The sequence below is a fragment of the Chionomys nivalis genome, chromosome 26, assembly GCF_950005125.1.
Source record: "Chionomys nivalis chromosome 26, mChiNiv1.1, whole genome shotgun sequence".
Taxonomy (NCBI): domain Eukaryota; kingdom Metazoa; phylum Chordata; class Mammalia; order Rodentia; family Cricetidae; genus Chionomys; species Chionomys nivalis.
The window spans coordinates 36,425,013-36,452,874 of record NC_080111.1 but is presented as its reverse complement, the minus strand read 5'-3'; the positions used below and the strand labels follow the sequence as shown (position 1 = coordinate 36,452,874).

Sequence of the window (27,862 nt, the reverse complement as noted above, 5' to 3'; positions counted from 1 at the left end):
TCATGCATACTGTTTTGCACCGATGTGTGTTCTTTGATGCTTTTGAAGAGCATTGTGTTGAGCAAAGGCCTTACCACACTGACTACATTCATAGGGTTTCTCACCAGCATGTGTTCTTTCATGCAATTGAAGAGTATGAAGCTGTCCAAAGGCCTTACCACACTGATTACATTCATATAGTTTCTCTCCAGTATGTCTTCTTTTATGGTTTTGAAGATGACTGTGTTGAGCAAAGGCCTTACCACAGTCATTACATTCAAAGGGTTTCTCTCCAGTATGTGTTCTTTCATGTATTTGAAGATGACTGTGTCGAGCAAAGGCCTTACAACACTGATTACATTCATAGGGTTTCTCTCCAGTATGTGTTCTTTTATGCCTTTGAAGATCACTGTTATATGCAAAGGCCTTACCGCACTGATTACATTCATAGGGTTTCTCTCCAGTATGTGTTCTTTTGTGCTTTTGAAGATGACTGTGTCGAGCAAAGGCCTTAACACACTGACTACATACATAGGGTTTCTCTCCAGTATGTGTTCTTTTATGCAATTGAAGAGTATGGGGATGTCCAAATGCCTTACCACACTGATTACATTCATAAGGTTTCTCTCCAGTGTGTGTTCTTTTATGCGATTGAAGACAACGGTATTGTGCAAAAGCTTTACCACACTGATTACATTCATAGGGTTTCTCTCCAGTGTGTATTCTTTCATGTATTTGAAGAGTACCCTGTTGCGCAAAGGATTTACCACAGTGATTACATTCATAGGGTTTCTCTCCAGTGTGTGTTCTTTCATGTATTTGAAGATGACTGTGTTGAGCAAAGGCCTTACCACACTGAATACATTCATAAGGTTTCTCACCAGTATGTGTTCTTTCATGCAACTGAAGAGTATGAAGCTGTCCAAAGGCCTTACCACACTGATTACATTCATATGGTTTATCTCCAGTATGTACTCTTTTATGCTTTTGAAGATTTCTGTGACATGCAAAGGCCTTACCACACTGATTACATTCAAAGGGTTTCTCTCCAGTATGTGTTCTTTCATGTACTTGAAGATGACTGTGTTGAGCAAAGGCCTTACCACATTGATTACATTCATAGGGTTTCTCTCCAGTATGTGTTCTTTTATGGTTTTGAAGATGACTGTGTTGAGCAAAGGCCTTACCACATTGATTACATTCATAGGGTTTATCTCCAGTGTGTGTTCTTTTATGCTTTTGAAGACTACTATGTTGAGAAAAGGTCTTACCACACTGACTACATTCATAGGGTTTCTCTCCAGTGTGTGTTCTTTTATGCAATTGAAGATTACTGTGTTGAGCAAAGGCCTTACCACACTGATTACATTCAAAAGGTTTCTCTCCAGTATGTGTTCTTTCATGTGTTTGAAGATTACTGTGTTGAACAAAGGCCTTACCACACTGATTACATTCATAGGGTTTCTCTCCAGTATGTGTTCTCTTATGCTTTTGAAGAAGACTGTGTTGAGCAAAGGCCTTACCACAGTGATTACATTCAAAGGGTTTCTCTCCAGTATGTGTTCTTTCATGTATTTGAAGATGACTGTGTCGAGCAAAGGCCTTACAACACTGATTACATTCATAGGGTTTCTCTCCAGTATGTGTTCTTTTATGCCTTTGAAGATCACTGTGATATGCAAAGGCCTTACCACACTGATTACATCCACAGGGTTTCTCTTCAGTTTGTGTTCTTTTGTGCATTTGAAAAGAATTGTGATTAGCAAAGGCTTTACAACACTGATTAGATTCATAGGATTTCTCACTATCATGTGTTCTTTTATTCCTCTGAACCTGACTATCATATGCCAAGGCTTTAAAACATTGAGGATGTACTGAAAGTTTCTTTCCAGAATTATTTCTTTTAATCCTGCAAGCATAAATGGAACACATAAAAGGTTTACCACATTCAATACACTCATGAACCTACAGATCTGTATATATTATTTTTATAATTTAGTCCAATTGTAAATTGAAATCAGATATTAAGGTTTTATAACTGTGTTTAAACTCATGCTTTCTTCTTTAATTAAGGGTTGTTTTGCATTTTTAAGACACTTGTCATGGTAAATTTCTTTATTATGTGGTTTAAATTTTCACCTTTAAAGAAACATTTTTCAATTTGACATATTTCACATATTTGAAGATAACTGAATAACCTCAGAACAACTTTATTGCATTCTTAAACTGTCCTATACTGTAAATACTATATTTGCTAAGTAAACTAGGACAATAAGAAGTATTTGTACAATTCTAGAACTCATGTGGCTTCTCTGCAGTGTGAGTTTGTTTATGTATTAACAGTTATGTGAGAAAACCAATTTTTTATATAGTTGAATCAGTTTGAGAAAGGGTACTCAACATGGGGCTAATGCTTATCTTCTAATTGTTTTTAGAGAGGGGTATGTTGTGTTTTCCCATATTCCTATGCTCATAGCCTTGTATTGAGATTAATATGTGGTATACAAAGTAAAGGAAGAATCACAAACAAAAAGTTTCCACACTGAATTATCACAGTGTGACTTTCTTTTCCTCATAGATGTGCAGTAGAGGTGTTAAAGTTTCTTCACAACAACTGCCACTTAACACTAACTGATTCTGTCAACAATCTTAATATAGTAATAAGAAGTATATGAGTAATAGAAGATTTACTATGTGCTCTCTGTTTAGTAGAATGTCTTGCAGACATACTTATCATCACTTCAATGTATCCACATTTTGTATTATGAGTAGCAAAAAAATAAATGGATTGGTGGATCTACAGCATAGCACTCATGGTTCTATGATTCAAATGCTGATATCTGTTTAGCCATTTCTCAGCTGTCTTTTTAATTAAAAGAATGCCTTGAAAATATAATTCACCCACATGAAATTATATATGGACTTTTCAGAAGTTAATACTCATAAATGCACTTAAAGCTGTGCTTATTCACACTGTTGTTTATATTTACATCTTCTAGGACACATTATCATTTCATTAGAGGCTCATTATTTTCAGCATGCACAAGAAAATTACCTTTCATGTCTTCTAGAAAGTTGACAATGTTTTTTACTATTATGTTCTTCCCAAATGTATCCTAAAATTTAGTAGCAGAAAATGTATGTTATAATATTGAATACTATGCATCATTTAAGTAACTATTTTAAGTAAACCTTAGAACCATGTTTGCTTTATTTACCTCATTCCTCTTCTCCATTCTAAATAAAATTATTGAAGAACATCATTAACCAAGGAAAAGCTATCCCTTTATTTTGAAACAAGAAGGAAATTAATTTTTACCTATAATAGTGAGGTTCCTGTAGGTCTCCAGCATCACATCTTTGTACAGATTCTTCTGGGAAGGATCCAGCAAATTCCACTCTTCCCAAGTGAAGTTGATATGCACATCATCATAGGTCACTGCCTTCTAAAATATTCCATACATGATAGTGACATGATAGTGACAACATTGCAAATGTATACTTGTTTGATAATATAGTCATATAATTCTGGTGTTCCCTAATTATATTCTTAAACATAGACACTCACTTTAGAAAGAAATTGAATAGGAGCGTCATCTCTGTCATTTATGTACCCTTTTAATGGGACATTACCTTACATGTGAAATATCTATTAGCAGAGAGAAACAAGGAGACAGATCAACAGTACATAGTACACATGAGAAAATTTTATGAAGATTAACTAACTACAAATAGATAAATAAGTTGGACAACATGGGTGTATTGACTCATGCCTTTAAGCTCAGAACTTCAAAAGGAGAGGCAGGTATATTTTTCTCTGAGTTAAATGCCAGATGAGTCTATGCAATCAGGTCCAGGACAGGTGGAAATACATAGTAAAACCCTGTCTTCCAGGAAGTAATGGTGCATGCCTTTAATCCCAGCAATCAGGAGGCAGAGCCAGGTTGGTCTCTGTGAGTTTGAGGCCATCCTGTTCTATGAGAGCTAGTTCCATGACAGGCTTTAAAGATACAGAGAAACCCTATCCAAAAATCAAATAAACAATAAACAAAAACAAACAAACAAAAAGACACTGTCTACATTGCAAAAATCAGTGAATCAAGCAAGAAGAATAGAGGATCTCAGAGGTTTCTACTGAAGTTCCTACAAAGAAGTGTACGTTCACTCCAGTCCTCTATTTATCTTCCAGACATCCGAAATGCCCTAATTTAAACTGTAATACCAATAACACTTTACAAACAGAGATTTATGTTTAAAACAGTTACCAATGGACAGATGAAAACATTAGCAATAAATCTTGGGCATAAGTAATAAACACAAGCTGGGAGAGAGATGACTGAGTAGTACCTAGCTTTTGATGGTCATGAATTGATGTGGCAGAATTGCCAGTACTTATTTGGGAATCATAACTATCCATTATTCCAAGTTCACAAATTCTGAGATCCTTTGATCATGTTGAGGACCAGGTACCCATGTGCAGCATAGTCATGCCGATACATAAAATAATTATATCAATTTAAAAAATGTAAAGTAAGCATAACAAGCAGGTAGAAGTTTATACACCTACAATTCAATGACTCTGAATGCTTAGGCAGTACTAATGTCACACCTACTGAAAAACTTCTAGACCCCAAAATGGGGGAAAAAAAGCTAGTTCTATCAGAGGCAACACAGACGAGAATACCAAAGAGCAAATAGAAACCAAGGAACCAAACATGCATAAAACAAAGACAAACAGAGATACTAGGACCTATACCCACAGTCACCTCAAACCCAGATACCTGGACAACAGCATAACAACATGATAAAGAACAGACAGAACAATATGTCACTACAATATTCAAACTCTCCTACTACAGTATACCCTGAATATTCAAACATAGTCAAAGACCAATTAAGTTAGATCAACTATGAAGATGTTATATTCCTTAAGGAGGAAATGAATGAATTCTGTAAAATAAGCAAGGGCAAGATAAATGAAATCTTGGAGAATAATAATAAACCCCTTAAATAAAGCCAAACAAGCAAACAGTTGACAGAAATGAATAAATCAGTTCAAGAACTGAAAATTGAAATGGAAGCAAGTAAAAAAAATGCAAGTTGATGGAATTTTGGAGATAAAAAAAAACTAGATAAATAAAAAGGAAAAACTGGCAAACTAATGTGAAGTCTATCATCTATCCTATCTTTGTGAGTCTAAACTTTTACATATAATTTGCACAAACCATAACTAAAGAAAATTTTAACAATATAGTTTTCAATTCAATCAAAAAACTCAGGACATAACATTAGACTGGAAGGTCTATGGCAGCAAAAGCAGAGCCTCTTTTCCAAAATAACATGCCCTTAGACTCAAATTTTGAAGTCAAGATACCTTTAAAGTATGTGTGAGGTTACCATAGCAGCCCCCAAATCAGATGTCTCTCCACAGTCCAAAAATTCAAAGAAAACACAATGTGTAAGCCAGACTCTGTGTGTATTTTCTATCTTTTCAAGGCCCATTAATAGTTTTTTTTCTTTAAGAACCTCAGTGTAAATTCCTTAAAAAACTATTTTTAATCTATGACTCTGTCTATATTTATCCTCTCTGTCTTAAGCCAATGGACATTTATCAAATAATCTATCACTAACTCAGAGGCCTTTTTATCTGAATGTTTTTACTGTGTATCTGTAATCCTTTTCTGATGAGGAGTGTTTTTGCAATTGAAGGCTACAATTGACTTTCATTTTTGTGATTTTACAACCCCTTGTTTTAAACTTTCTTAGGGTTTATGTGGACTTAGTTACCAAACATTTGGTGTCATGCAAATGGGGACTGGACTACACTTTCATCTATTGGCTGCCTAGACCCAAATAGTCACACACAAACTATATAATTACATTAGCATTTTTTAAATGCTTCAGGCATATTCCTAGATAGATTTTACATGTTTAATGCATCCATTTCTATTCATATGTGTATCACCATGAGGTTGTGGCTTACATATAATGTTTTGGGATTTTTACTTTCAGTGACTATGTGGCATCTCTTTGATCTTCCCAAATAGTGCACCTATCAGTCAGGTCTGTCTTCATTAAAGAAACCAAGTAACAAATGCTGAAAAGTAATGAAGTTGCTCTCCAACTATAATCAGGTCCTTTTTCATAATTGTTTCTCCAGCAGCTTATTTTCCTGTGCATTGCACATTCAAAATTCTTGCTTCTAGTCTAGACTGAGGTAGAAACCACTCTCCACATGCAAATCCTTTTCCTTGTCCTTTACCTGCAATGGATATTCAGTTTCATAACTCAAATTTATAACTTTGAAACCAGTGGTAGAATCATTTAATTTAAGATTTTAAAGGTGTAATGTAGGACAAGGTTATTGCTCAGGAGAGGAGAAGACAGGGACCAAATCCTTTTATATCAAGATGAAATAGATAGTGTCAAAAATTTCTAAAATACTAGAAGTACAGCTATTCTAAAATTAGTGACTTCCTGGGGAGAAATCACTCCATTTTTAATAATATTCACATACATCTCTGACTATTGCTCAAAGAGGACCCAGGCTACAATAACTTTTTGCATTTCACATTTTTTATCCTTATATCTTTTAGGTTCAGGCTCCACACTCTGCTCCACACTCTGAACAATTTTTTTTTTTGTTTTTCGAGACAGGGTTTCTCTGTGGCTTTGGTTCCTGTCCTGGAACTAGCTCTGTAGACCAGGCTGGTCTCAAACTCACAGAGATCCTCCTGCCTCTGTCTCCCGAGTGCTGGGATTATCTTTTTTTTATAAATCTTTTTTTTTCTGAACAATTTAAATAGGGGTGGAAGGCTACAAATCTACCCACCTGGACAGATGGGAGACTTACACAGCAAAGTCTTCCCAGCATTATTTCTTACATAAACCAGTGGCCTTAAACAGTAAGACCATCTTCAGGGACAGGATCATGAGATGTCAGACTTTTCTTCCATTTTTATAAGCTTTTTAGTAGCCTGTTAAATGAGTAGATGGCCCTGGTTTTGGTACATTTCTATTCAGAGTTACAAGATGGAGATTCCAGGGGATGTGAAGGATAGAAAAAGTATAAGGCAGAAAAGATAAAAACAGGTTAGGGAAGTCTTGCACAAGCTATGTCTCATGTCAAGTAAATTTCCTAAGAAGAATAGATTTGGGCTGGAGAGATGGCTCAGCAGTTAACAGTATTGATTGCTCTTTGAGTGGACCTGGGTTCAATTCCCAGTACCCACATGACAGCTCCTAAATATCTGTAAATCCGGTTTCATGAGATCTGATACCTACACACCAACACATATAAAATAAAATAGAATAACTCATAAAATATCCAGTATTTATACTGGCTGAGAAATAAACTTGGGGCTCTTTCATATTGACTTTCAGTCCTCTCAGTCTGTTTTATGTTTCTGTCTTCATTTCTCTTAATCTAACATTTCCTCAGACTCAGCATCCCTTCCCAGGGAACCCGCAGCTGAATTCTGTTGGACAGACCATATGGGGTATCCAACTATGCTTGAACAAAATTTACTGCAGTTTCTGTATGATGTTGCTTTTGATACAAGGAATTACTTTGCATATTCTTTCCATAAATTAAGAGCTTAGCTGGATAGAGCCTTACACTTTAGGGCACCTTGTTAAGATTTAAATGTAAAGCAAGGGCCTTCACTTTAGCTGTGTAAAATCCTTGAAAATTCCTCCTGTATTCACTACTGGACAGCCATCTGAAACAACCTAGTGCGTTTTTCCTCAACAAAACATAGATTTTTTTCATTCTTTTTATGTGTCTTTTGCAATGTAGATTTGAAGAAGTCAACAGTAATAACCATCCAGCAGAAATAATATTTTGTCTAAGATATCAGTCCATTAATTTTTAATTCTGCCTTAGTCACTTTCTTGGGACATGGAAAGATTAAGAAAGATTGGGGGCCAAAGTGTCACACAACTGATCTCCAGCAAACTTTTTATGAAGTCTTCTAAGCTCCTGTACTTACTTACCAGGCACAAATCAATTAATAGGGCCAAAAGAAATAAAGCCAGTCTTGGGCTAGAGGTACCAGAACAAGATGAGGTTATGAGAGCAATCAGAATTATTATATCTTTATCAGAAACAGAAAATAATGGCAATTTCCAGGATCAATACAGTTGTAGTTGTCAGGATGCCATGAAGATTTAAGCTATACAATGTTTAACAGTTCATTGTGTCAGACCAATTGCCCTGTTAAGCTTCCAAACTTCCTTGACTATTAAGGTATTAAAAATAGAAACACAAGGGGCTGGAGAGATGGCTCAGTGGTTAAGAGCATTGCCTGCTCTTCCAAAGGTCCTGAGTTCAATTCCCGGCAACCACATGGTGGCTCACATTCATCTGTAAAGAGGTCTGGTACCCTCTTCCGGCCTGCAGGCATACACACAGACAGAATATTGTATACATAATAAATAAATAAAATTAAATTAAAAAAATAGAAACACAAAATAGCCTGAATGCCTCTGCCAGAGAGTACAAGAATCTGCCAGCATTCCTAGCCACCATAAGGGACCTGGCTTGCAAGCCATACACCCCACCCCCACAACACCATTACTTGCAAGATCCTGGAGACCAATAATTTGTGAACATTAGAGGAAGAGATGGGAAGGTGCCAATGCAAGAATTCTCCAACATCCTAAAAAGCAACATGGCAACACCAGAACCCAGCAGACAAACAATAGGAAGACTTGATAATCCTAATACAGAAGATGTAGATGAAAATGACTTTCAATGTAACTTTATGAAAATGATGGTGACCCTTAAAAAGGAAGTCAAAAACTCCATTAAAGAAATGAAAGGGAAGACAATCAAAGAGCTGGAAGAAATTAATAAATCCCTCCAAGAAAAACAAGAAAAAGCAAGCAAACAGGTGAAGGAAACAGTTCAAGACTTGAAGATTGAAATAGAGCTAATAAAAAAAACCACAAACTGAGGGAACTCTGGAAATTGAAAATCAGGGTAAACAAACAGGAACTACAGAGACAAGTATAACCAAGAGAATACAAGAGATAGAAGAAAGAATCTCAGGCACTGAAGATACTATAGAGAAAATAGACTCATTGATCAAAGAAAACATTAAATCCAACAAATTCTTAACATGAAACATCCAGGAAATCTGGGACACCATGAAAAGACCAAACCTGGGAATTATAGGAGTAGAAGAATGAGAGGAACTTGAGGTCAAAGGCACAGAAAATATACTCAACAAAATTATAGTAGAAAACTTTCCCAACCTAAAGAAGGATATCAGTATGAAAGTGCAAGAAGCTTACAGAACACCAAATAGACTGGATCAAAAAAAAATCATCCTATCACCAAATAATAATCAAAGCACAAAACATACCGAACAAAGAAAGCATATTAAGAGCTGCAAAGGAAAAAGGTCAAGTAACATATAAAGGAAAACCTATCAGAATTACACCTGACTTCTAATTGGAAATCATGAAAGCCAGAAGGTGCTGGATTTATGTGCTACAGAAACTAAGAGACCATAGATGCAAGTCCAGACTACCATACCCAGCAAAGCTTTCATTCATCATTGATGAAGAAAACAAGATATTCAATGACAAAAACAGATTTAAAAAATATGTATCCACAAACCCAGCCTTACAGAAAGTACTAGAAGAAATACCTCAACCCAAGGATGCTAACTACACCCACAATAACACAGACTTCTGATAACCCCCCACTAACATAACCCAAAGAAGAGAAACACACAAAAACTACTACCAAAAGATAACAGGAGCTAACAACCACTAGTCACTAATATCGCTTTATATCAATGTTCTCAATCCACCTATAAAAGGACAAAAGAATGGCTACAAAATCAGGATCCAGCATTCTGCTCTTTGGGAAGCACACCTCAACCTCAAAGACAGATAATACCTTAGAATAAAAGGTTGGGAAAATGTTTTCCAATCAAATGGTCCTAAGAAATAAGCAGGTGTGGCTATCATATCTAAAAAAATTGATTTCAAACTAAAATCAATCAGAAGAGAAAGTGAAGGATATTTTATACTCATAACAGGAGCAATTCATTAAGAGGAAGTATCAATCCTGAATATCTATGCTCTTAGTAAAAGAGCACCCACATATGCAAAAGAAACATTACTAAAATTGAAATCCCACATCAAATCCCATACACTATTAGTAGAAGATTTCAACACTCCTCTCTCCACAATGGACAGGTCAACCAGACAAAAACTTAACAGAGAAATAAGAGAACTAACATATGTAATGTATCAAATGGACTTAACAGACATCTTTAGAACATTCAACCCAAACAAAAAAAAAAGAATATACCTTCTTTTCAGTACCTCATGGAACCTTCTCTAAAATTGATCACATTCTCGGTAACAATTCGAATACCCACGAAGGAAATGGAGTAATCCACTGCATCTTATCAGATCACCATGGAGTAAAGTTAGAATTCAACAACAATACTGCTCCTGGAAACCCTACAAATGCATGGAAACTGAACAGTCTACTGGTCCACCCCTGAATAAAGGAAGAAATAAAAATAGAAATTAAAACCTTTCTTGAATTCAATGAAAATGAAGGCACAACATATCCAAACCTATGGGAAACTATGAAAGCAGTACTAAGAGGAAATTTCATAGAAATAAAAGCACACATAAAGAAAACAGAGAAAGTGCGCATCAATGACCTAACAGTATGCCTGAAAGCTGTAGAAAAAAAAGAATCAGACTCACCCAGGAAAAAGGAAAACTGGAAATAAAAGAAAATAATCAACAATATTGACAAATCCTTAACCAAACAATCAAAAGGCAGAGAGAAAATATTCAAATTAACAAAATCATAAATAAAAAGAAGGCCATAACATAACAATAGACACTTAGAAAATTCAGAGAATCATTACGTCATACTACAAAAATATGTACTCCACAAAATTGGAAAATGTAAAAAAATGGACATTTTTTTAGATAGATACCATCTATTAAAATTAAGTCAGGACCAGGTGAGCAATTTAAATTGACCTATAAACTACAAGGAAATAGAAACTGTCATCACAAACCTCCCAACTAAAAAATGTCCAGGTCCGAATGGTTTTAGTGCAGAATTCTACCAGAACTTCCAAGAAGCACTAATACCTTCACTCTTCAAAGTGTTCCACATAATAGAAACAGAAGGCTCACTGCCAAACTCTTTTATGAAGCTACAGTTAACCTGATACCAAAACCAAATAAAGACTCAATGAAAAAAGAGAATTACAAACCAATCTCACTCATGAACATCGATGCAAAAATTCTCAATAAAATTCTGGCAAACTGAATCTAAGAACACATAAAAAAATCATCTATCATGACCAAGTAGGCTTCATCCCAGAGATGAATGCCTGGTTCAACATATAAAAATCTATCAATATAAATAAATTACCATATAAATAAACTGAAAGAAAAAAAACATATGATCATTTCATTCGATGTGGAAAAAGCATTGGACAAAATTCAACACCCCTTCATGATAAAGGTCTTGGAGAGATTAGGGATACAAGGATCATATCTAAATATAATAAAAAATATGCAGCAAGCCAACAGCTAACATAAAATTAAATGGAGAGAAACTCAAAGTGATTCCACTAAAATCAGGCATGAGAAGGCTGTCCGCTCTCTCCATATATCTTCAACATAGTTCTTGAAGTCTTAGTAATAGCAATAAGACAACAAAAGGAGATCAAGGAGATTCAAATAGGAAAGAAAGAATTCAAACTTTTGTTATTTGCTGATTATATGATAGTGTATATAACTGACCCCATAAATTCTACCAAAAAGTCTTAAGACAATTAAAATAGTAAGAGACAACTTGTCAGGCTATACATTTAAGCAGATGGCAAAGTTTCACAGCAAGGAGATTCTCAGAATAATTTCTCTCTTTTTTTTTGGTTTATTGAGACAGGGTTTCTCTGTGGTTTTGGAGCCTGTCCTGGAACTAGCTCTTGTAGACCAGGCTGGTCTCAAACTCACAGAGATCTGCCTGCCTTTGCCGCCCGAGTGCTGGGATTAAAGGCATGCGCCACCACCGCCTGGCTTCAGAATAATTTCTTAAGTACAAGGGTGACCTGAAACAACAGATCATTCTTCACTGACAGAGTTCTGAGGTGAAGGTAACAGGGGATGAGAAAGACAGGAAATGTAAAATGTAAAAAAGATAAAAGCTAGGGTGGGGAGGTCTTGGAGAAGATATACCCTATGCTTTGTATGCTTCCTAAGAAAAACAACAACTTGCCAGGTAATGGAGGCACATGCCTTTAATCCCAAGACTCAAGAGGCAAAGCCAAGTAATCTCTGAGAGGTTGAAGCAAGCGTGGTCTACAGAGTGAGTTCTAGAACAGTCAGGACAGTCTAGGATAGTCAGATCAGTCCTACACAGAAACCATGTCTTGAAAAGCAAAACAAAACAAAAATAAATAATAAATAAATAAACAAATAAATAAATAAAAGAGCAGAAGAGAAGCATCTTGTATCTTGTATACTTCTATGGAGGAAATGAATGGAAATGGGGAAATTAAAAAAAGTCATCAGAAACTATCAAACAATGTGACAAATTTATGATGAGGTTGGTCAAACAATTCTACACAAGGGGAACAAGGGTACACAGGGTATCTCATAGAACTTCGGGAAGTGTAAAGAGTGGCCTTGGTACTGTTAGCCATAGCTTCCTATGGTTCTCAAGAGTTGGGTTCCAAAGATCTGAAGAACCCCTCCACAAAGAGCTTGCCTGGCACCAGACCATTACCAGCATCAAAGCATGTCCCTGGTTTTAGAGAAGGAATTATGTTTTATTATCAAAACATCAGGTTTTTAGGGAAACTCTCAAGACTTAAGTCCCAGACTGTTACTAGGTCTCCTAAGAATGTCTATCCTCCCCGCCTGAGGGCCTAAATGAAAGCTTTGATTGATCAGGCCAGCATTCATACAACAGTGTTTTAAATTTCAAATATATGTCACCTGGTGTCATGTTGCCTATCTGGCCTAACTATGCCTTTTTCAAAAAGAAAACAGGAACTTTATGGCTCACCAGCCTTATAGTTGGTGGGGAGCCTGTAATGCCTCTTGAGCATCTTGTTAAAGGCCTCTTCTTTGGTATCGGGATGGGCCAGTTTAAATGAGTGATGGCTTCTTTGTAATGGTTTGGAGACAGATATCTGGACAATTCTGTTCAGCAATGGGGACCAAAGTTTCAGAGTCTCCACCAACCCTGATTAGCATCTACTTAGCTTCTGGGTAATTTAGCAGCAGTCCTCCCTCAGCTATTTTCTACTGTGTGAGACTTCACTGTTTTCTGAGCATTGGTAAATCCTCTATATCACCAATTCTGATCTTTTACATTAGGGCATAATAGTGGAGTGCCTCCCAAGACAAGATGTCTTTGATAACCACCACAAATATAAATTTAAATGGAGGTTATGTGTAAAGGTTGAATACAAAGTGCTCAATATCAAGATGATGCTGGAGAAACTAGGCCTCTCCAAGTTAGGGAACTTATTTCCATGAATGCATCAAGCATGTTGAAATTGACAATAAAGATGTTTGTACACACAGCTTCCTGCTCCCAATTCTCTAAGCAGATTTAGCTACAGAGCAAAGGTATTCAGAGGATTGCCCCTAGTTCCATGAGTTAGGAGGGACCATGTGGAAATTCATAATACAGAGAATATGACAGCAGGTTTCCATAGATCCAGGGAGGATACACCATAGTGTCTCCCACACCTCACACTCTGCTCCTCCCCATCTGGAGACAGCATTCCCTTGCTCACCATGCTGTGGTTCATCAGCTGGACAAAGCTCTCACCTCATCATCTCCATGCAGCAGCTACTGCACCACAACACAGGAAAGCGCTGGTGCCAGCTCCTCTTCAAAGCCAAGTCTGAAGACACATGCCTAGAAGAGCTCTGTACCACTTCTGACTGGCAGGGAACCAGGAATACACGATTGGTAGTTAGGCCTGAGTGGCAAGAACACCTCCCATTGGGCTATACTATGCTTAAAAACACATCATGGTGGTTATTGGCCATTCCTCCCCCCCCCCCCCCGCAATCAAAGATCTTTTCTAGATCTCCCAAAATATGCATTTCAATAGCACTTGCCCCTGGCTCTAAATCAGACACTATCATAATCGTGCACTCCATCAGAACTTTTCCTTTTTCCTCCTGAACACAACTTGGCTAGCTAGCTTGTACAGTGGACTGTGCTAGATAGGTGGAGTAATTCCCTGTAGAACAGTTAGAAGAAAGCCCAGAATATTAACAAACAAAGAGAGTTTTCAGGTCAAAATGGAGATGTTTTTGCTGGGACTTCACACTGAGATTGGATGAACTGAAGGTATTTTACCTAGTTTTCAGCAATTTGAAACAAGCATGAGAGAAAAGTAAAAACCTGATCGCAAACAAGATCTTTCTCCCGTCTGATGGCTGGATGAAAGCTCTTCTGTTTTATTAGTTTTACTTCTGAAATTCAGAGCAATATGGAAATTTGAATATGCAGAGAATAATGAAGCCACGAAGCATGATTTTATGAGCACTGTTGTTAGCCAGCACATCTTCATCCATGGACTGATGCATAAAAATATGCAGCTGCATTATTCAAGATTCTCTACAGGAACCAGACTGGTAGACTGGTAGAATGAATCTCACCATTTAAGATGGAAGTGGGCTTATTAGAATGTCTCACAGGCTCCAGTCCAGGTTGTCTAACAATAGCTGCTTACCAATGAAAATTAGAAAAATCCAGGACATTGCCTCTCAACCTTTTGTCTATGATCAAATGAAGAATTCAGTAGTTGTTCAGTCCATGAGACTTGGTGTATAAGTTGGTTTACAGTATACACTAACTTTTAAAGTTAATAATCTATTCTGGAACTTATCTCTGTGGGTCTAAATTACCCCTTTTCGTTAACTGAGCATATATTTTAAGATGCCTGATGAAGTGTTAATCTAATTAATCTTTATCAATAAAAATAAGGAGTCAGATATAGGGGTATGAACCTGAGAGATCAGAGAAGCAGCAGAGCACCACCAGTGACTCTGACCTCCTCCATGTAAAGAAAGAAAGATCTCCCAGCTCCACCTGTCTACTTCCTGTCTCTTACCAATTCACAGTTCTCAAAACCTCTCTGATATTTTGTTCAGCTAATGGCTAGGTTTGATCTCTGACTATAAAGCTGATTATCAAAAAAAGATCAAATTATTACACAACTCCTGCAACTTCTCATATATCTTACTCCATTGCAACTTCCATCCCTCATATGCAGGCCTCCATGCCAGCTGTCTCATAGATTGGAAATTACAACATCCGGTCATCTCAAATGTAATCCAGCTTCTTCTTCAACACTTAATTCAATTAACTCCCACAGTCTCTTCACTAAGGCTTTGAATCTCCAATCATACACTGCTACAATTGTGATCAACAGACCACAGAAGAAGAATCCATGACCTTTACATTTTGCATCTTTCTTGTTTCCAGAATCAGTAAATCATAGGTAATCCTGAGATTTGATGAACCCTACCAAGCTTGGACTAAATTTGCTGCAGGTTCTGTATGATGCTGCTTCTGAGACTGATGTGGGAGTGCCCTCTGAATGCTGTGATTACCATTAATGAATAAAGAAACTGCCTTGGCCTGCTGATAGGTCAGATCTTAGGCAGGCTGGAAGAACTGAACTGAATGTGGGGAGAAAGAAAAGTGGAGTCAGGAGATGCCATGGATCCCCAGTGGAGATAGATGTGCTGAAATTTGCCTTTAGGCCATGAACTTGTGATGATACACAGATTAATGGAGATGGGTAAAATTAATATGTAAGAGTTAGTCAATAAGAAGTTAGGACTAATGGGCCAAGTAGTGACTTAATTAATACAGTTTTTGTGTGGTTATTTTTGGGATCTGGGCAGATTGGAAACAAGTGGCCAAGTGGCCTCCCTCCAACATAAGACAAGGAATTACTTTCTATATTCCATCCATAAATTAAGGGCATAGCTGGATAGAGTCTCAGGTTACCTTCGTAAACTTTAAATGCACAGCAAGGGCCTTTCTTTAATGGTGCTAAAATCCTTGAAAATCCCTGTCTCTTTTTCACCCACCTGGACTGCCATCTGAAACTTCCTAGTACTTTTATTCTTAGGACATGGAAAAATTCAGATAGGTTTGGGGACAAAATATCACATAAATAATCTCTATTTTAATGTTGTTATGAAATATTTTAAGAATCTGCATTTATGACTGGAGAGATGGCTCAGAGGTTAAGAGCACCGACTGCTCTTCCGGAGGTCCTAAGTTCAATTCCCAGCAACCGCATGGTGGCTGACAACCACCTGTATGAGATCTGGTGCCCTCTTCTGGCCTGCAGGCATGTGTGCAGACAGAACACTGTATACATAATAAATAAATAAATCTTCAAAAAAAAAAAAGAAAAAAAAAGAATCTTCATTTACTTACCAGGCCAACATCACATAATAGAGCCAAAAGTAATGAAGCCGGGCTTAGGCTGGAGAGGCCACAACAAGATAAAGCTATGACTGTTTATTGAGAGCAATCAGAAACTTTATACATTTAGCAGAAATAGAAGTTAATAATAAAAATTTCCAGGATCAATACAGCCAAGACATCATGAAGACTACAAGCTATACAGGGAATACAGGATTATTGTCCCAGACCAAGTGTCCTGTTGAACTTCCATACTTCCTTGACCACTAAGGGAAGGAACACTTAGAAAAACACAGATTAGCCTGAATGACTCACTGCTAGAGGGAGTGCATCACCATGTCAGCAACTGAAAGGCAGTGTGCCCCAGGAGCCAAGGATTTTTTTTTTTTTGGTTTTTCGAGAAAGGGTTTCTCTGTGGTTTTGGAGCCTGTCCTGGAACTAGCTCTTGTAGACCAGGCTGGTCTTGAACTCACAGAGATCTGTCTCCCTCTGCCTCGCGAGAGCTGGGATTAAAGGGGTGCGCCACCACCGCCTGGCTTGGAGCCATGGATTTTAATGTGAAATAACTAAGACACATGTCTCTCAGGGTAGATGGGCCAATCCAACTCCTTTGTTCCCTGCAGAGCCTTTTGCCCACTAAAATCCTATAACCTTGACCTCCACTGCCTGCCACTACTCTCAACACTCCTGTCTTTAAGGCCCTACAATGACAGTCAGTTCAGCTGTGTAGAGTTTTCTATGACTTTTGCATCTAAAGTCCTGTTAGCTTGAAAATTCTTCCCCAGTCAATATTCCCAAGTTCATTGCAGCAACAAAACCACTTTTATGATACCATTTTTATTCCAACATTCTTCTTTGTTCCTGTGATTAAATTATCTAACCTAAAGCAACTCTAGTAATGGATAAGTTTATTTGTGTGTTACCCCTAAATCAGAGTCCACCACTGTGGGGATATTAGGATGGAAACTCAAGTTAATCACTGGAGGCAAAACATGTGGAACCATTGTTTCCTGGTTTTCTCTTGTGCTTTGTAACTGTTTTGTCCTCAGCTAGCTCCCTTAATCAGCCCAGGCCCACTTGCTTAGAGACATTGTCAACTCAGTGGAAGAGTCTTCTTCCAACATCAATCATCAATCAACATAATCACTTTCAGACAGAAATCAGACATTCTGATCTCTGATGACTGATACTCAATTGATAATTCCTCAGATGACCCTAGGCTTTGTCTTGTTGACAGCTGAGGCTAATTATCACACAGAGACAATATTATATGAGAATGTTTTAAAGAACCAAAAACATAGTGTATTATTCCTGTCAATCACTTAACCAGCAAAGACCTAAACATGAGGATAACAACAAATGGAAAACACAGATTGCCAGAAAATGGAAAGAGATAAGGATCTAAGATCAAGAAGAGAAAACTAAAACTCTCACTCCATAGAAACTATTCAAAACAAAAACTTAAGGAACTGATATCAGAGGAAATATTCTGAATACAAATTGATGAAGGTCCGTAATTTTTGAAATTTTAATGATATAATTAGATCATGGTTCATAAAATTAACATAGATGGCACCAATGCCAAAACAACAAAGACAGATCTATGAATACATGTTATTGCCCCTTAAACAAGAACTACAAGATTCTAGTCAAAATCAAACTCGAGAAAATCACTGGCATTCATTCATCCTGTACACTCCAGTTCTCTCCTCTTCTGTTCTCTCCTCTTCTGGTAATAGTAAAATAACAAAAAAAAGGATTGGGTAAGAAGGGCTCTTCCACCAAAATTCACAAGATTCACTTGACACCTTCTGATATTTTTGCTTTGTGGAAATAGTTTTGATTACTAAAAGGATCTCATTCTCTTATGATAAAGAAAATGATGTCTGTTAGGATCACTTAGACACGATTTTATTTCCTACAATTGGTGACTGCCTCTAAGTCTGTATCAGAGTGAGGAAGTATAAACTTTTTAAATGAAATTACAAGAGAATAGATTTTTAAAGAATCACTGTATATGTGAAGTAACTTGCTTTACTCTAACTGCTTTATAAATCACAAACAATTTTGAAAACAAGGTTATTCCTATTTTTTGAGTATGTTTGTGCATGAGACAAAATGGCTGTGATATACAAAAAATGTTTGTTAGATCTTTTGGATTGGGAATAGTAGAGATTTGTTAACCTGCAAACTTGAATGTAGGTTTAAACTCAGGTCATCCACAGGGGGGAAAAATATGTGCTGAGCCACCTGCCAAGACACATAATAAATTTTATCAAATAATCCAAGTCTTTCTTACATCAATAAAAACAAGAAAAACAAGACATAAATAAAGAAGTAAAGAAATGATTTCTGGGAATATGAGGCATAAGAATTAAGATGATATGTAAGATAATTTTGCAGCATTAAATGAATACAACTCAATAACTTCATCCAACAATTTATAAGAGGAAAGCTAATCACAAAGTAACATTCACAGTGGAAACCCTCAGAATGCTCATTGGGATTGTGTGTTAATCACATCAACTTCTAAGTAGCAAAGACTCAAATGTGAAGATAACAACAACTGGAACACACAGATATGCCAGAAAATGGAAAGAGGTAGGCATCTAAGATGAAAAAATAATCCGCACGGAAATATCCCCCAAACCTCAAACTTAAGGAACTGATGATGTAAGAAATTTTCTGAATAAAATTGGGGAAGGTCCACCATTTTCAAGAAAGTGAATAATAAATTAGATTTCAGTTGTAGATTACAAAAAATTGTATACAGATTCACATAATATGCTTTCTGCATTTTACACAAAGATCCATCAATCAAGAATGTGTACAATGGTTATGAAAGAATAAAGGTGTTAAAGAGAAAGAGCCGTGAACAAAAGCAGGAATATATAGTCAATTTTTAATCAAAAACCAAAGTAAACTTAGGCAAAGAAAAGTGTGATCTTGGTCAATACTACCCAGCTATCTTTTATTATATGTGTACAGAAATTAAATAAACATAAACTGTACAACTTTCACAAAGATATCTCAACGTAACCCTTAAACTGTTGTTTCTGACCCCCAGTTACTGATCTGTCTTCTGCGATGCAGCCACATGATATAGATGCTCTCTTTGCAAATAGAGAAGATCTCTTACCACAGCTCTCCAGATCCTTGTGCTATCTTCTGGTTGAAGGTAAACACAGTCCCACTGATGTCCAATCCCAAAACAACCTAAAAATGATTTAAAATCTGCTTCCTGCTACGTGCATTATGGCGGAATTGATGGATTGTGCCCTATCTACCTGACTAACACAATGCACACTGGAGAATTCGCTGCACATCAGAAACTTCTTTTTGTCCCCTGGTAAGCTTCACTGGATCACACCATTGTGGCAAGTGGCAGAATCACATTAACAGAATTCTAATCAAGTATTGCTTTACCAGTTCCTAAACAATTGGTAATCTTTAGAACAGAAACCTGAAATTGGAAAGCAATATTCAGATATTCAGTAGTCTAGAAATTAGAACTTCAGTTTTCTAATCTCTCTTCCCACTGCACAACAAAAGCAGTTCTCATGTGTATACTCTGGACAGAGATACAACCAGCATCATATCCTTCAGTTCCAGGGCTACAGAGTCTCCTTTTCCCCCACTAAATCTACACACAAGGAGGCTCAGAGAACAAAAGCCACTGCCAGCATGAACCACATGGACCAACCTAACTACAGTCTGGCTCATGGTCCTTCCAAGTTGCAGCAGAAATAACAGTTCAACAGACCTGCTCTATACACCACCCCCTCTCAGCATGGGATAGCTTGTGGTATTCCTTAAAGCTACCTATTACAGAGGCAGAGGAGAGTAATGGAAAGAGTCCACAAACTATCTGCCATTAGTACTCTTGATTGCCAATGCTTTCCAGAATTCCCTCATTGGCTAGGACCTCTCAGCTGGGACTCACAATATTAGCAGCTCCTCTACTGGAGGATCAGAGATCAAATGACTCAGACATCACAGCCCTTCCAGTTCTGCCCTCCCAGCCCAGCAGACAGGGTCCCAGTTTAAAATCTTTGTATTTAGCACACATTATTCCACTCTCCTAGAGCACCCACATCCTGTTCCTCATCCAAAGTACAGGGTCCTTTGGGTTACATTCCATTACACACTTACTTTCCAGTACAGCCATCACTTGTCTGAGAGATGCGAAATTTTGGAAAAAAATCAAGTCACATTCATAAAGTAATTACTGTTACTGTGTAACTGTGGTTACTTTGTAACTGTTGTCAAAATAACAGACCATGAATTAGAAAACAATCTAGGCATATTAGGACTTGAAGGCAGCAAAGAGAATATAAATATGACATAGTTTTCATCTCAAAAATTATTTTGAAAACTTGAAACACACATTATTGCCATGTGCTCCAGAGATTAGGGATTTGTATTCATGCACATTAAAGATTTCTCATATATTTTATCTAAAGATGAATGTCTTAATGCAGAAAAGTAACAGTCCTTTTAAGCAGGGCCAAAATATTTTACCTAGATCTTTTTTTTAGATGAACTTTTGTAAATAGAGCAATGAGGTTTAAAGATATGGTCAGTCCCTTTCCAAGATTCTTGACTGCTCTGGTCTGTGGACTGTAAACAATGGTAAATCAGGGCAATCAAAGAGCATCTACAATTGAATCCCTCATTCCACATAGCTAATCTCAACTTCTATTGAAGGAGGAAAGCTCTCACCCTCAGTCCAACCTTTTTGTTTCTGCCCTGTGTCTCCACCAGCTTCAAGTTTGTCAATGAGCTCAATTTTTGCACAGGTCCCTCTGCTTCTAAGTGTCCAATAAAAGCCAGAAAGATCAGCAGACACTCATTAACTACTCTATTTTTCTTTCTCATTGACAAATCAAGGTCAAACCTGTAAGGAGTTACAGGACTCTTTTCCCAGAACTAGGCAGCAGAGGAAAGATTGATTAGGAGTTAAAAATGATTCTCAATTACACAGCATGAGGCAAGCCTAAACTGTAGGGCACACTGCTCTACACAGAAATCAATAATCAACATCACTTGAAAGAAGTAAAACGCAACTCTTAATGACTTTGAAATGTTGGAGAACAAAAACAGAGACAAGGGCAGCAATATACTTAAAGAAAATATCTAAAAATGACACCAACAAGTGATTTTTTAAATGACAAAAATACTGCACTTTTAAGATTAAATGAAACTTTCTATATTGACTTTGAAAGACTAGGCCGTTCTATGAGAGAGGGGATGCCATTAATAAGAGATAGATTGATGGTGCCCATATACATATGTTGGCTGCTGAGATCTGTAACCTGACGCATAAGAGTTAGTCAATAGCCTGTTTCTCAAATCTCTGAGTTGACATAACTTTGTCAAGAAAGATCAACCACATCTGCAGAGGATAGTGGCCTAATTGCAAATTCAATGTTCATTGGCTCAAGATAACCTTCCCAATCTGTACACCCACACAAATGATCTGCATTCATTCAAAAGGCATTAATTTAATAACACATGCTTGGAAATTACAAATTCACTGAACCTACCACAATCAGACCCTTTTTCATAATGGTAGCTTCAATAGTTGATTGCCTCCACTGTTTCCCCTGCAGTGTACACAATAAAGTATTCCTCCTATTGTGGTCTGAAGACAGAAGGAATGCTCCATATTCAAATCCTTTACTGTGACTGCATTGCATAGTCAACTACATGACTCAAATAGATAAGTCTAAAACTGTGAGGTTTTACAGTCATTTTAGGGGAATTTTGAAAGTGTAGTATACCAAGTACACCTGAGTCAATATAAGAATTTGTCTTAGAAACTGTTTTCCTAACAGGATGGAAATGCAGCTGTTTTGGAATTAATATGCCTTTCCATTGAGAAATCACCACATACACTTAGGAGATTAATAAAGAAAAACCTCTTTAATGATGGTATACATCATTCTCTGGCTAATGCTCAAAGAGGAGCCAGCTAGACAGATTCCACATTTGCTGTTGTCCTTAAGCCTTCTTTATGTTTAGGCTCTAGGTTACACTTTGAACAATTGAAGTAGAAACAGGCACCTTGCCAGGCTAGACATTTAGGCAGATAGGAGAGTTACAGAGCAAAGATATTTCAAGGATAATTTCTTATGTACACTGGTGACCTGAATCAGCAGATCATGCTTCAGTGACAGGGTCCTGAGTTGAAGGTCACAGGGGATGAAAAATTTAGGAAATGTAAAAGTAAAAAGTTAAAAATTTAGGATGGTGAAGTCTTGCAGATGCCTAGTAAGCTTCCGGAGAAAAACAGCAACTTGCTGGGCATTGATGCCTCATACCCTTGCTGTACCAAGGGACCTCTATGAATTCAAGGACAGCCTGGTCTACCCAGTGAGTTCCGGGATAGTCAGGACACTCCTACAGAGAAACGCTGTTTCAAAAATTAAAAAAAAAGTAAAAGAAGAATAGCACCTTGGATACTTCCAGAGGGGAAATAGAAGGAAATGGGAGAATTATAAGAAGTCAGTAAACAATATCATATGAATTTGGTCTGACAATTCTACTCAATTGTAACACAGGTTATCTCAAGAACTTTACTAAGAGCACAGTGGCCTGGGGACTGATAACCACAGCTCCATATGTGGGTCCTTAGGACCTAAAGCAACCCCTCCATATAAGCCATGGCACCAGACCATTACCAGATCTCACAAGGCTTAGCCCCCAGGCTGTTACTAGATCTCCTAGGAATGTCCCTGCTCCCTGCCTAAGGGAATAAATAAAACCCTTGATTGATCAGGTAACTCCTTCACACAACAATGTTTTTCATTTCAAATATATGTCACCTGGTGTCCTATTGACCATCTGGAACAACTGTGCTTTTCTTAAGAAGAAACTGGAACTTTGAGCCACACCAGGCCTTAAGGTTGTTTAGGAACCTGTAATGCCTCCTTGAAAAGCTTGCTAGAGAGTATTTTTTTTATAAGGGGATGTTCCTGGTGTCTGGTTTTAAATCAGTGGTGGCTTCTCTGTAGTAGTTTGGAGCTAAATAGCTGGACAAACCAGTTCAAGAAAGTGTGCCCTAGCATCATAATCTCTAACAGCCCTGATTAAAATACATTTATATTTTGGGTGATTTAGAGGCAGTCCTCCCTCAGCTAATTCTATTTTGTGAGACTGAACTATTTCCAAGGCATTAGAAAATCCTTTAAATCAGCAATTCAACTCTTCTACGTGGCAGCTTAGAAGTGTAGCGCTACCCAACAGGTGAGCTGCCTTGATACCGTCCACATGGTTAAACACAAATGGAGATTTATAAAAGGTTAAATGCAAAGTTCTCAATTTGAGAAGATGCTGGAGAAACTAAGCCTCTCTGACTATGCCATATTGAAGCTGAGAAGAAAGATGTTTGTACACAGAGCACCCTGCTCCCAATTCTCTAAGCAGATTAAGCCCACAGCACTAGGTCTAGGAATTAACAGGACCACATGAACTTCACGAGGCAGGGAATATGGCGGCAGGTTCCCACACAGATCCCGCAAGGATGCACCACACTGTCATCAGCACCTCACCCTCTGCTCCTCCCTATCTGGAGACAGGATTCCCTTGCTCACCATGTTGTGGTTCCCCAGATCGCCAAAGCTCTCAGATCGTCATCTCCCTGCAGCAGCCACTTCACCACAGCACAGGAAACAACTTGCACAAGCTCCTCCACAAAGCTGAGTATGAAGGCGGGTGCCCGGAAGAGCCCTGCACTGTTTCTGACTGGCAGGTTACCTGGAGGGCCTGATAGGCTGGTGAGGTCTGAGTGGCAAGAAAACTCTCCACAGGGCTACAGTATGCTTAAAGACACAGTACAGTAGTTCCTGGCCACTCCATCCACCTGAGTCAAATATCTTTTCTAGATTGTCCAAGCTTTGCATTTCAATAGCACTTGCTCCGTGATCCAAAAGGAGACACCATCCTAATCTTGCACTCCATAGGAACTTTCCCTTTTTCCTCTAGGACACAGTGTGGCTAGCTACCTTGTACTGTGCACTGTGCTGTTTAGGTGGGTGCGGTGATTTCTTGTCCTACAGGGGGAAGGGTGCACAGAATATTAACACCTAAAGATAACTTTAAGGTCACAAAAGATGATTGTTCTGTGGCTTCATGCTGAGGTCACATGAACTGAAGCTTTTTACATGGTTTTCCCAGGGATTTCACACAACAGAAAAGAGAAAAGGAGGAACCAGATCTTAAACAAGATGATTGGTCTTTCCCCAACTGATGGCTGGATGATGGCTCCATTGCTTTATGGATTCTATTCCTGAAATTCAAAGCAAATTCCAGGCAAATGAATAATAATAAAAAGAGTAGTGTTCATAAAAATTTGAATATGTAGAGAATAATGGAGCTAGGAAGAATGTCTTCATGAGCACTACTGTTAGCCCCCACATCTCTTTCCATGGTCAGGTAAATAAAATATACAACTGCAGTATTCAAGATTCTCTACATGAAAAGGACAGGTAGAATGAATCTCACCATGATTGTAAAAAGTGGGCTTATTAGAATGTCTCACAAGCTGTGGTCCAGGTAACTTAAAAATTGCTGCCTACTAATGGTAATTGGAAAAATCCAGTCCATCACTTCTCAACATTTTGTCTAAGATCAAGTGAAGAATTCAGTAGTTGTTCAGTCCACGGGACTGGCTATTGTGTGTGTCTTGTTTTCTGCTATGAATTTGAGTAGTGTGCTTTCAAGGTCTGTGAAGAATAATCTTGGGATGTTGATGGAGATTGCATTAAATATATTAATTTCTTTTTGTAGGGTTGCCAATTTTATTATGTTGATTCTACCTATCCAAGAGCATCTTTCCATTTTCTTGTATTTTCTTCAACTTCTTTCTTTAAAGACTTAAAGTTTTGAAATAACAGGTCTTTCACGTCTTTGGTCATTGTTTCCTGAAGATATTTTAAATTATTTGTGGCTATTGTAAATGGTGATGCTCCTCTGATTTCTTTCTTAGCTTCTTCTTCTTTTTTTTGTATGTAGGAAGGCTACTGATTTTTTGAGCTGATCTTGTTTCCTGACTAATTACTAAAGGTACTTATGGGCTGTAGGAGTTCCCTGATACAGTTTGTGTACATATACTATCATATCATCTGTGAATAGCAAAAGCTTTACTTCTGCCTTTCCAGTTTGGATCCCCATAATCTTCTTTTTTTTCTTTTTTCTCTAGCTAGAATTTCTAGAACTATGTTTACTAAGTATGGTGAGAGAGGACAGCCTTGAAATGTTCCTAATTTTAGTGGGATCATTTTGAGTTTCTCTCCATTTAATTTTATGTTTGCTCTATGCTTTCTGTATATTTCTTTTATTATGTTAAGATATCTTCCTTGTATCCCTGATCTCTCCAAGACCTTTATCGTGAAGGGGTGTTGGATTTTGTCAAATGCTTTCTCAGCATCTAATGAGATGATTATATTTTTTCTTTCAATTTATTTATATGATGGATTACACTGACAGACCATATGCTTCATATGTTAAAACATTCTGCATCCCTGGGATGAAGCTAATTTCATCATGCTGAATAATTTTTGGTGTGTTCTTCGATTCAGTTTGTCAGTATTTTATTGGGTATTTTTGCATTAATGATTATGAGGATGATTGGTATATAATTCTTTTTTTTTATTCTTTGTGTGGAATTATTATCAGGGTAACTGTAACATCATAAAATGGATTTTTTTTTTTTGGTTTTTCGAGACAGGGTTTCTCTGTAGCTTTGGTGCCTGTCCCAGAACTAGCTTTGTAGACCAGGCTGGCCTCGAACTCTCAGAGATCCTCCTGCCTCTGCCTCCCGAGTGCTGGGATTAAAGACATGCGCCACCACCGCCGGGCTAAAATGGAAATGTTTGTATGGAACTGTTCCTTCTGTTTTTATTTTGTGTAACCATTTGAGGAGTATAGTTGTTACCTCTTCTTTGAAGTTCTGGTAGAATTCTTCGCTGAAACCATCCAGTCCTTGGCATTTTTTTTTGTGTGCGAAGGGAGGCTTTTGATGTCTGCTTCTATTTACTTGAAGGTTATAAGTGTATTTGAATTGTTCTACCAGGTCTTGATTTAATTTTGGTATGTGGTACCTATTCAGAAAATTGTCAATTTACCTTACATTTTCCAATTTTGTGGAATACAGGATTTGAGGTATGATGAAATGATTCTCTGGATTTTCTCAGTATCTGTTGTTATGCCTACCTTTTCATTTATGATTTTGTTAATTTGAATGTTCTCTCTCTGACTTTTGGTTAAGTTGGATAAGGATTTGCCTATCTTCTTGATTTTTTTGAAAGAACAGCTCTTTGTTACATTGATTCTTTGTAGTGTTTTCCTTTCTATTTTACTGATTTTACCCCTAAATTTGATTATTTCATGATATCTATTCATCCAGGATGAGTCTGCTTCTTTTGTTCTGGAGCTTTCAGGTGTGCTGTTAACTCACTAGTGTGAGATTTCCCCACTTTTATTATGCAGGCACTTAGTGCTATGAACTTTTTTAACAGCACTGCTTTCATAGTGTCCCATAGGTTTGTGTATGTTGTGCCTTCATTTTCATTGCATTCTAGAAAGTCTTTAATTTCTTTCCTTCTTTCTTCTTTGACCCATTGTTGATTCAGCTGAGCACTATTCACTTTCCAAGAATTTGTAGATTTTCTGTGATTAGTGTCGTTGTTGAATTCTAACTTTAAAACAGGGTGATCTGATAAGACACAGGTGGCTATAACAATTTTTTGTATCTGTTGAGGTTTGCTTTATCACCATGTATGAAGTATATTTTAGAGAAGAATTTATATTCTTTTGTGTTTGTGAGGAATGTTCTGTAGATGTCTGTTAAGTCCATTTGATCCATGGCATCTGTTAGTTGTTTTATTTCTCTATCAAGTTTTTGTGTTGTTGACCTTTTTACTGGGGAGAGTGGGGTGTTGAAGTCTCCTACTATTAGTGTGTAGGGTTTGACTGTGATTTAAGCTTTAGCACAGTTTCTTTTACATATGTGTGTTCACTTGTATTTCGGGCATAGATGTTCAGGATTGAGATTTAGTCTTGATGGATTTGTTTCCTGTGATGACTATGAAGTGTACTTCCCCATCTCTTCTGATTGATTTTAGTTTGAAGTCTATTTTCTTAGATATTAGGATAGCTATACCTGCTTGTTTCTTAGGTTCATTTTATTGAAAATCTTTTCCCAACCCTTTACTCTGAGTTTGAGGTGTGTTTCTTATATACAGCAGAAGGATATATTCTGCTTTCATCTCCATTCTCTTAGCCTGTGTGTGTCTTTTTATAGGTGAATTGGGTCCAAAAATATTTGGAGATATTAATAACCAGTGATTGATAATTCCTTTTATTTTGGTGGTAGTGCTTGTGTTTCCTTTCTTTGGGGTTTGCTGATAAGGGGTT

General features: G+C 37.3%; 1 protein-coding gene across 1 annotated transcript; it reads right to left on the bottom strand.

The window, feature by feature from the left end:
- Positions 1-23,718, bottom strand: LOC130866879 (zinc finger protein 431-like). The gene is made up of 4 exons (XM_057758477.1): positions 23,710-23,718; positions 3,299-3,425; positions 3,035-3,095; positions 1-1,888 (listed from the first exon to the last, which is right to left on the bottom strand). The coding sequence occupies exons 1-4, from the start codon at positions 23,716-23,718 to the stop codon at positions 1-3; spliced, it is 2,085 nt and encodes a 694-aa protein (XP_057614460.1).
- Positions 23,719-27,862: the final 4,144 nt, after the last annotated feature.

What these genes read in the sequence shown, in the direction of transcription:
- LOC130866879 (XM_057758477.1), bottom strand. An exon ending in CAGGAACCTCACTATTATAG is followed by an intron (nt 3,096 to 3,298) that starts GTAAAAATTAAT and finishes ACTAAATTTTAG; the next exon opens with GATACATTTGGGAAGAACAT. An exon ending in CTTTCTAGAAGACATGAAAG is followed by an intron (nt 1,889 to 3,034) that starts GTAATTTTCTTG and finishes TTATGCTTGCAG; the next exon opens with GATTAAAAGAAATAATTCTG.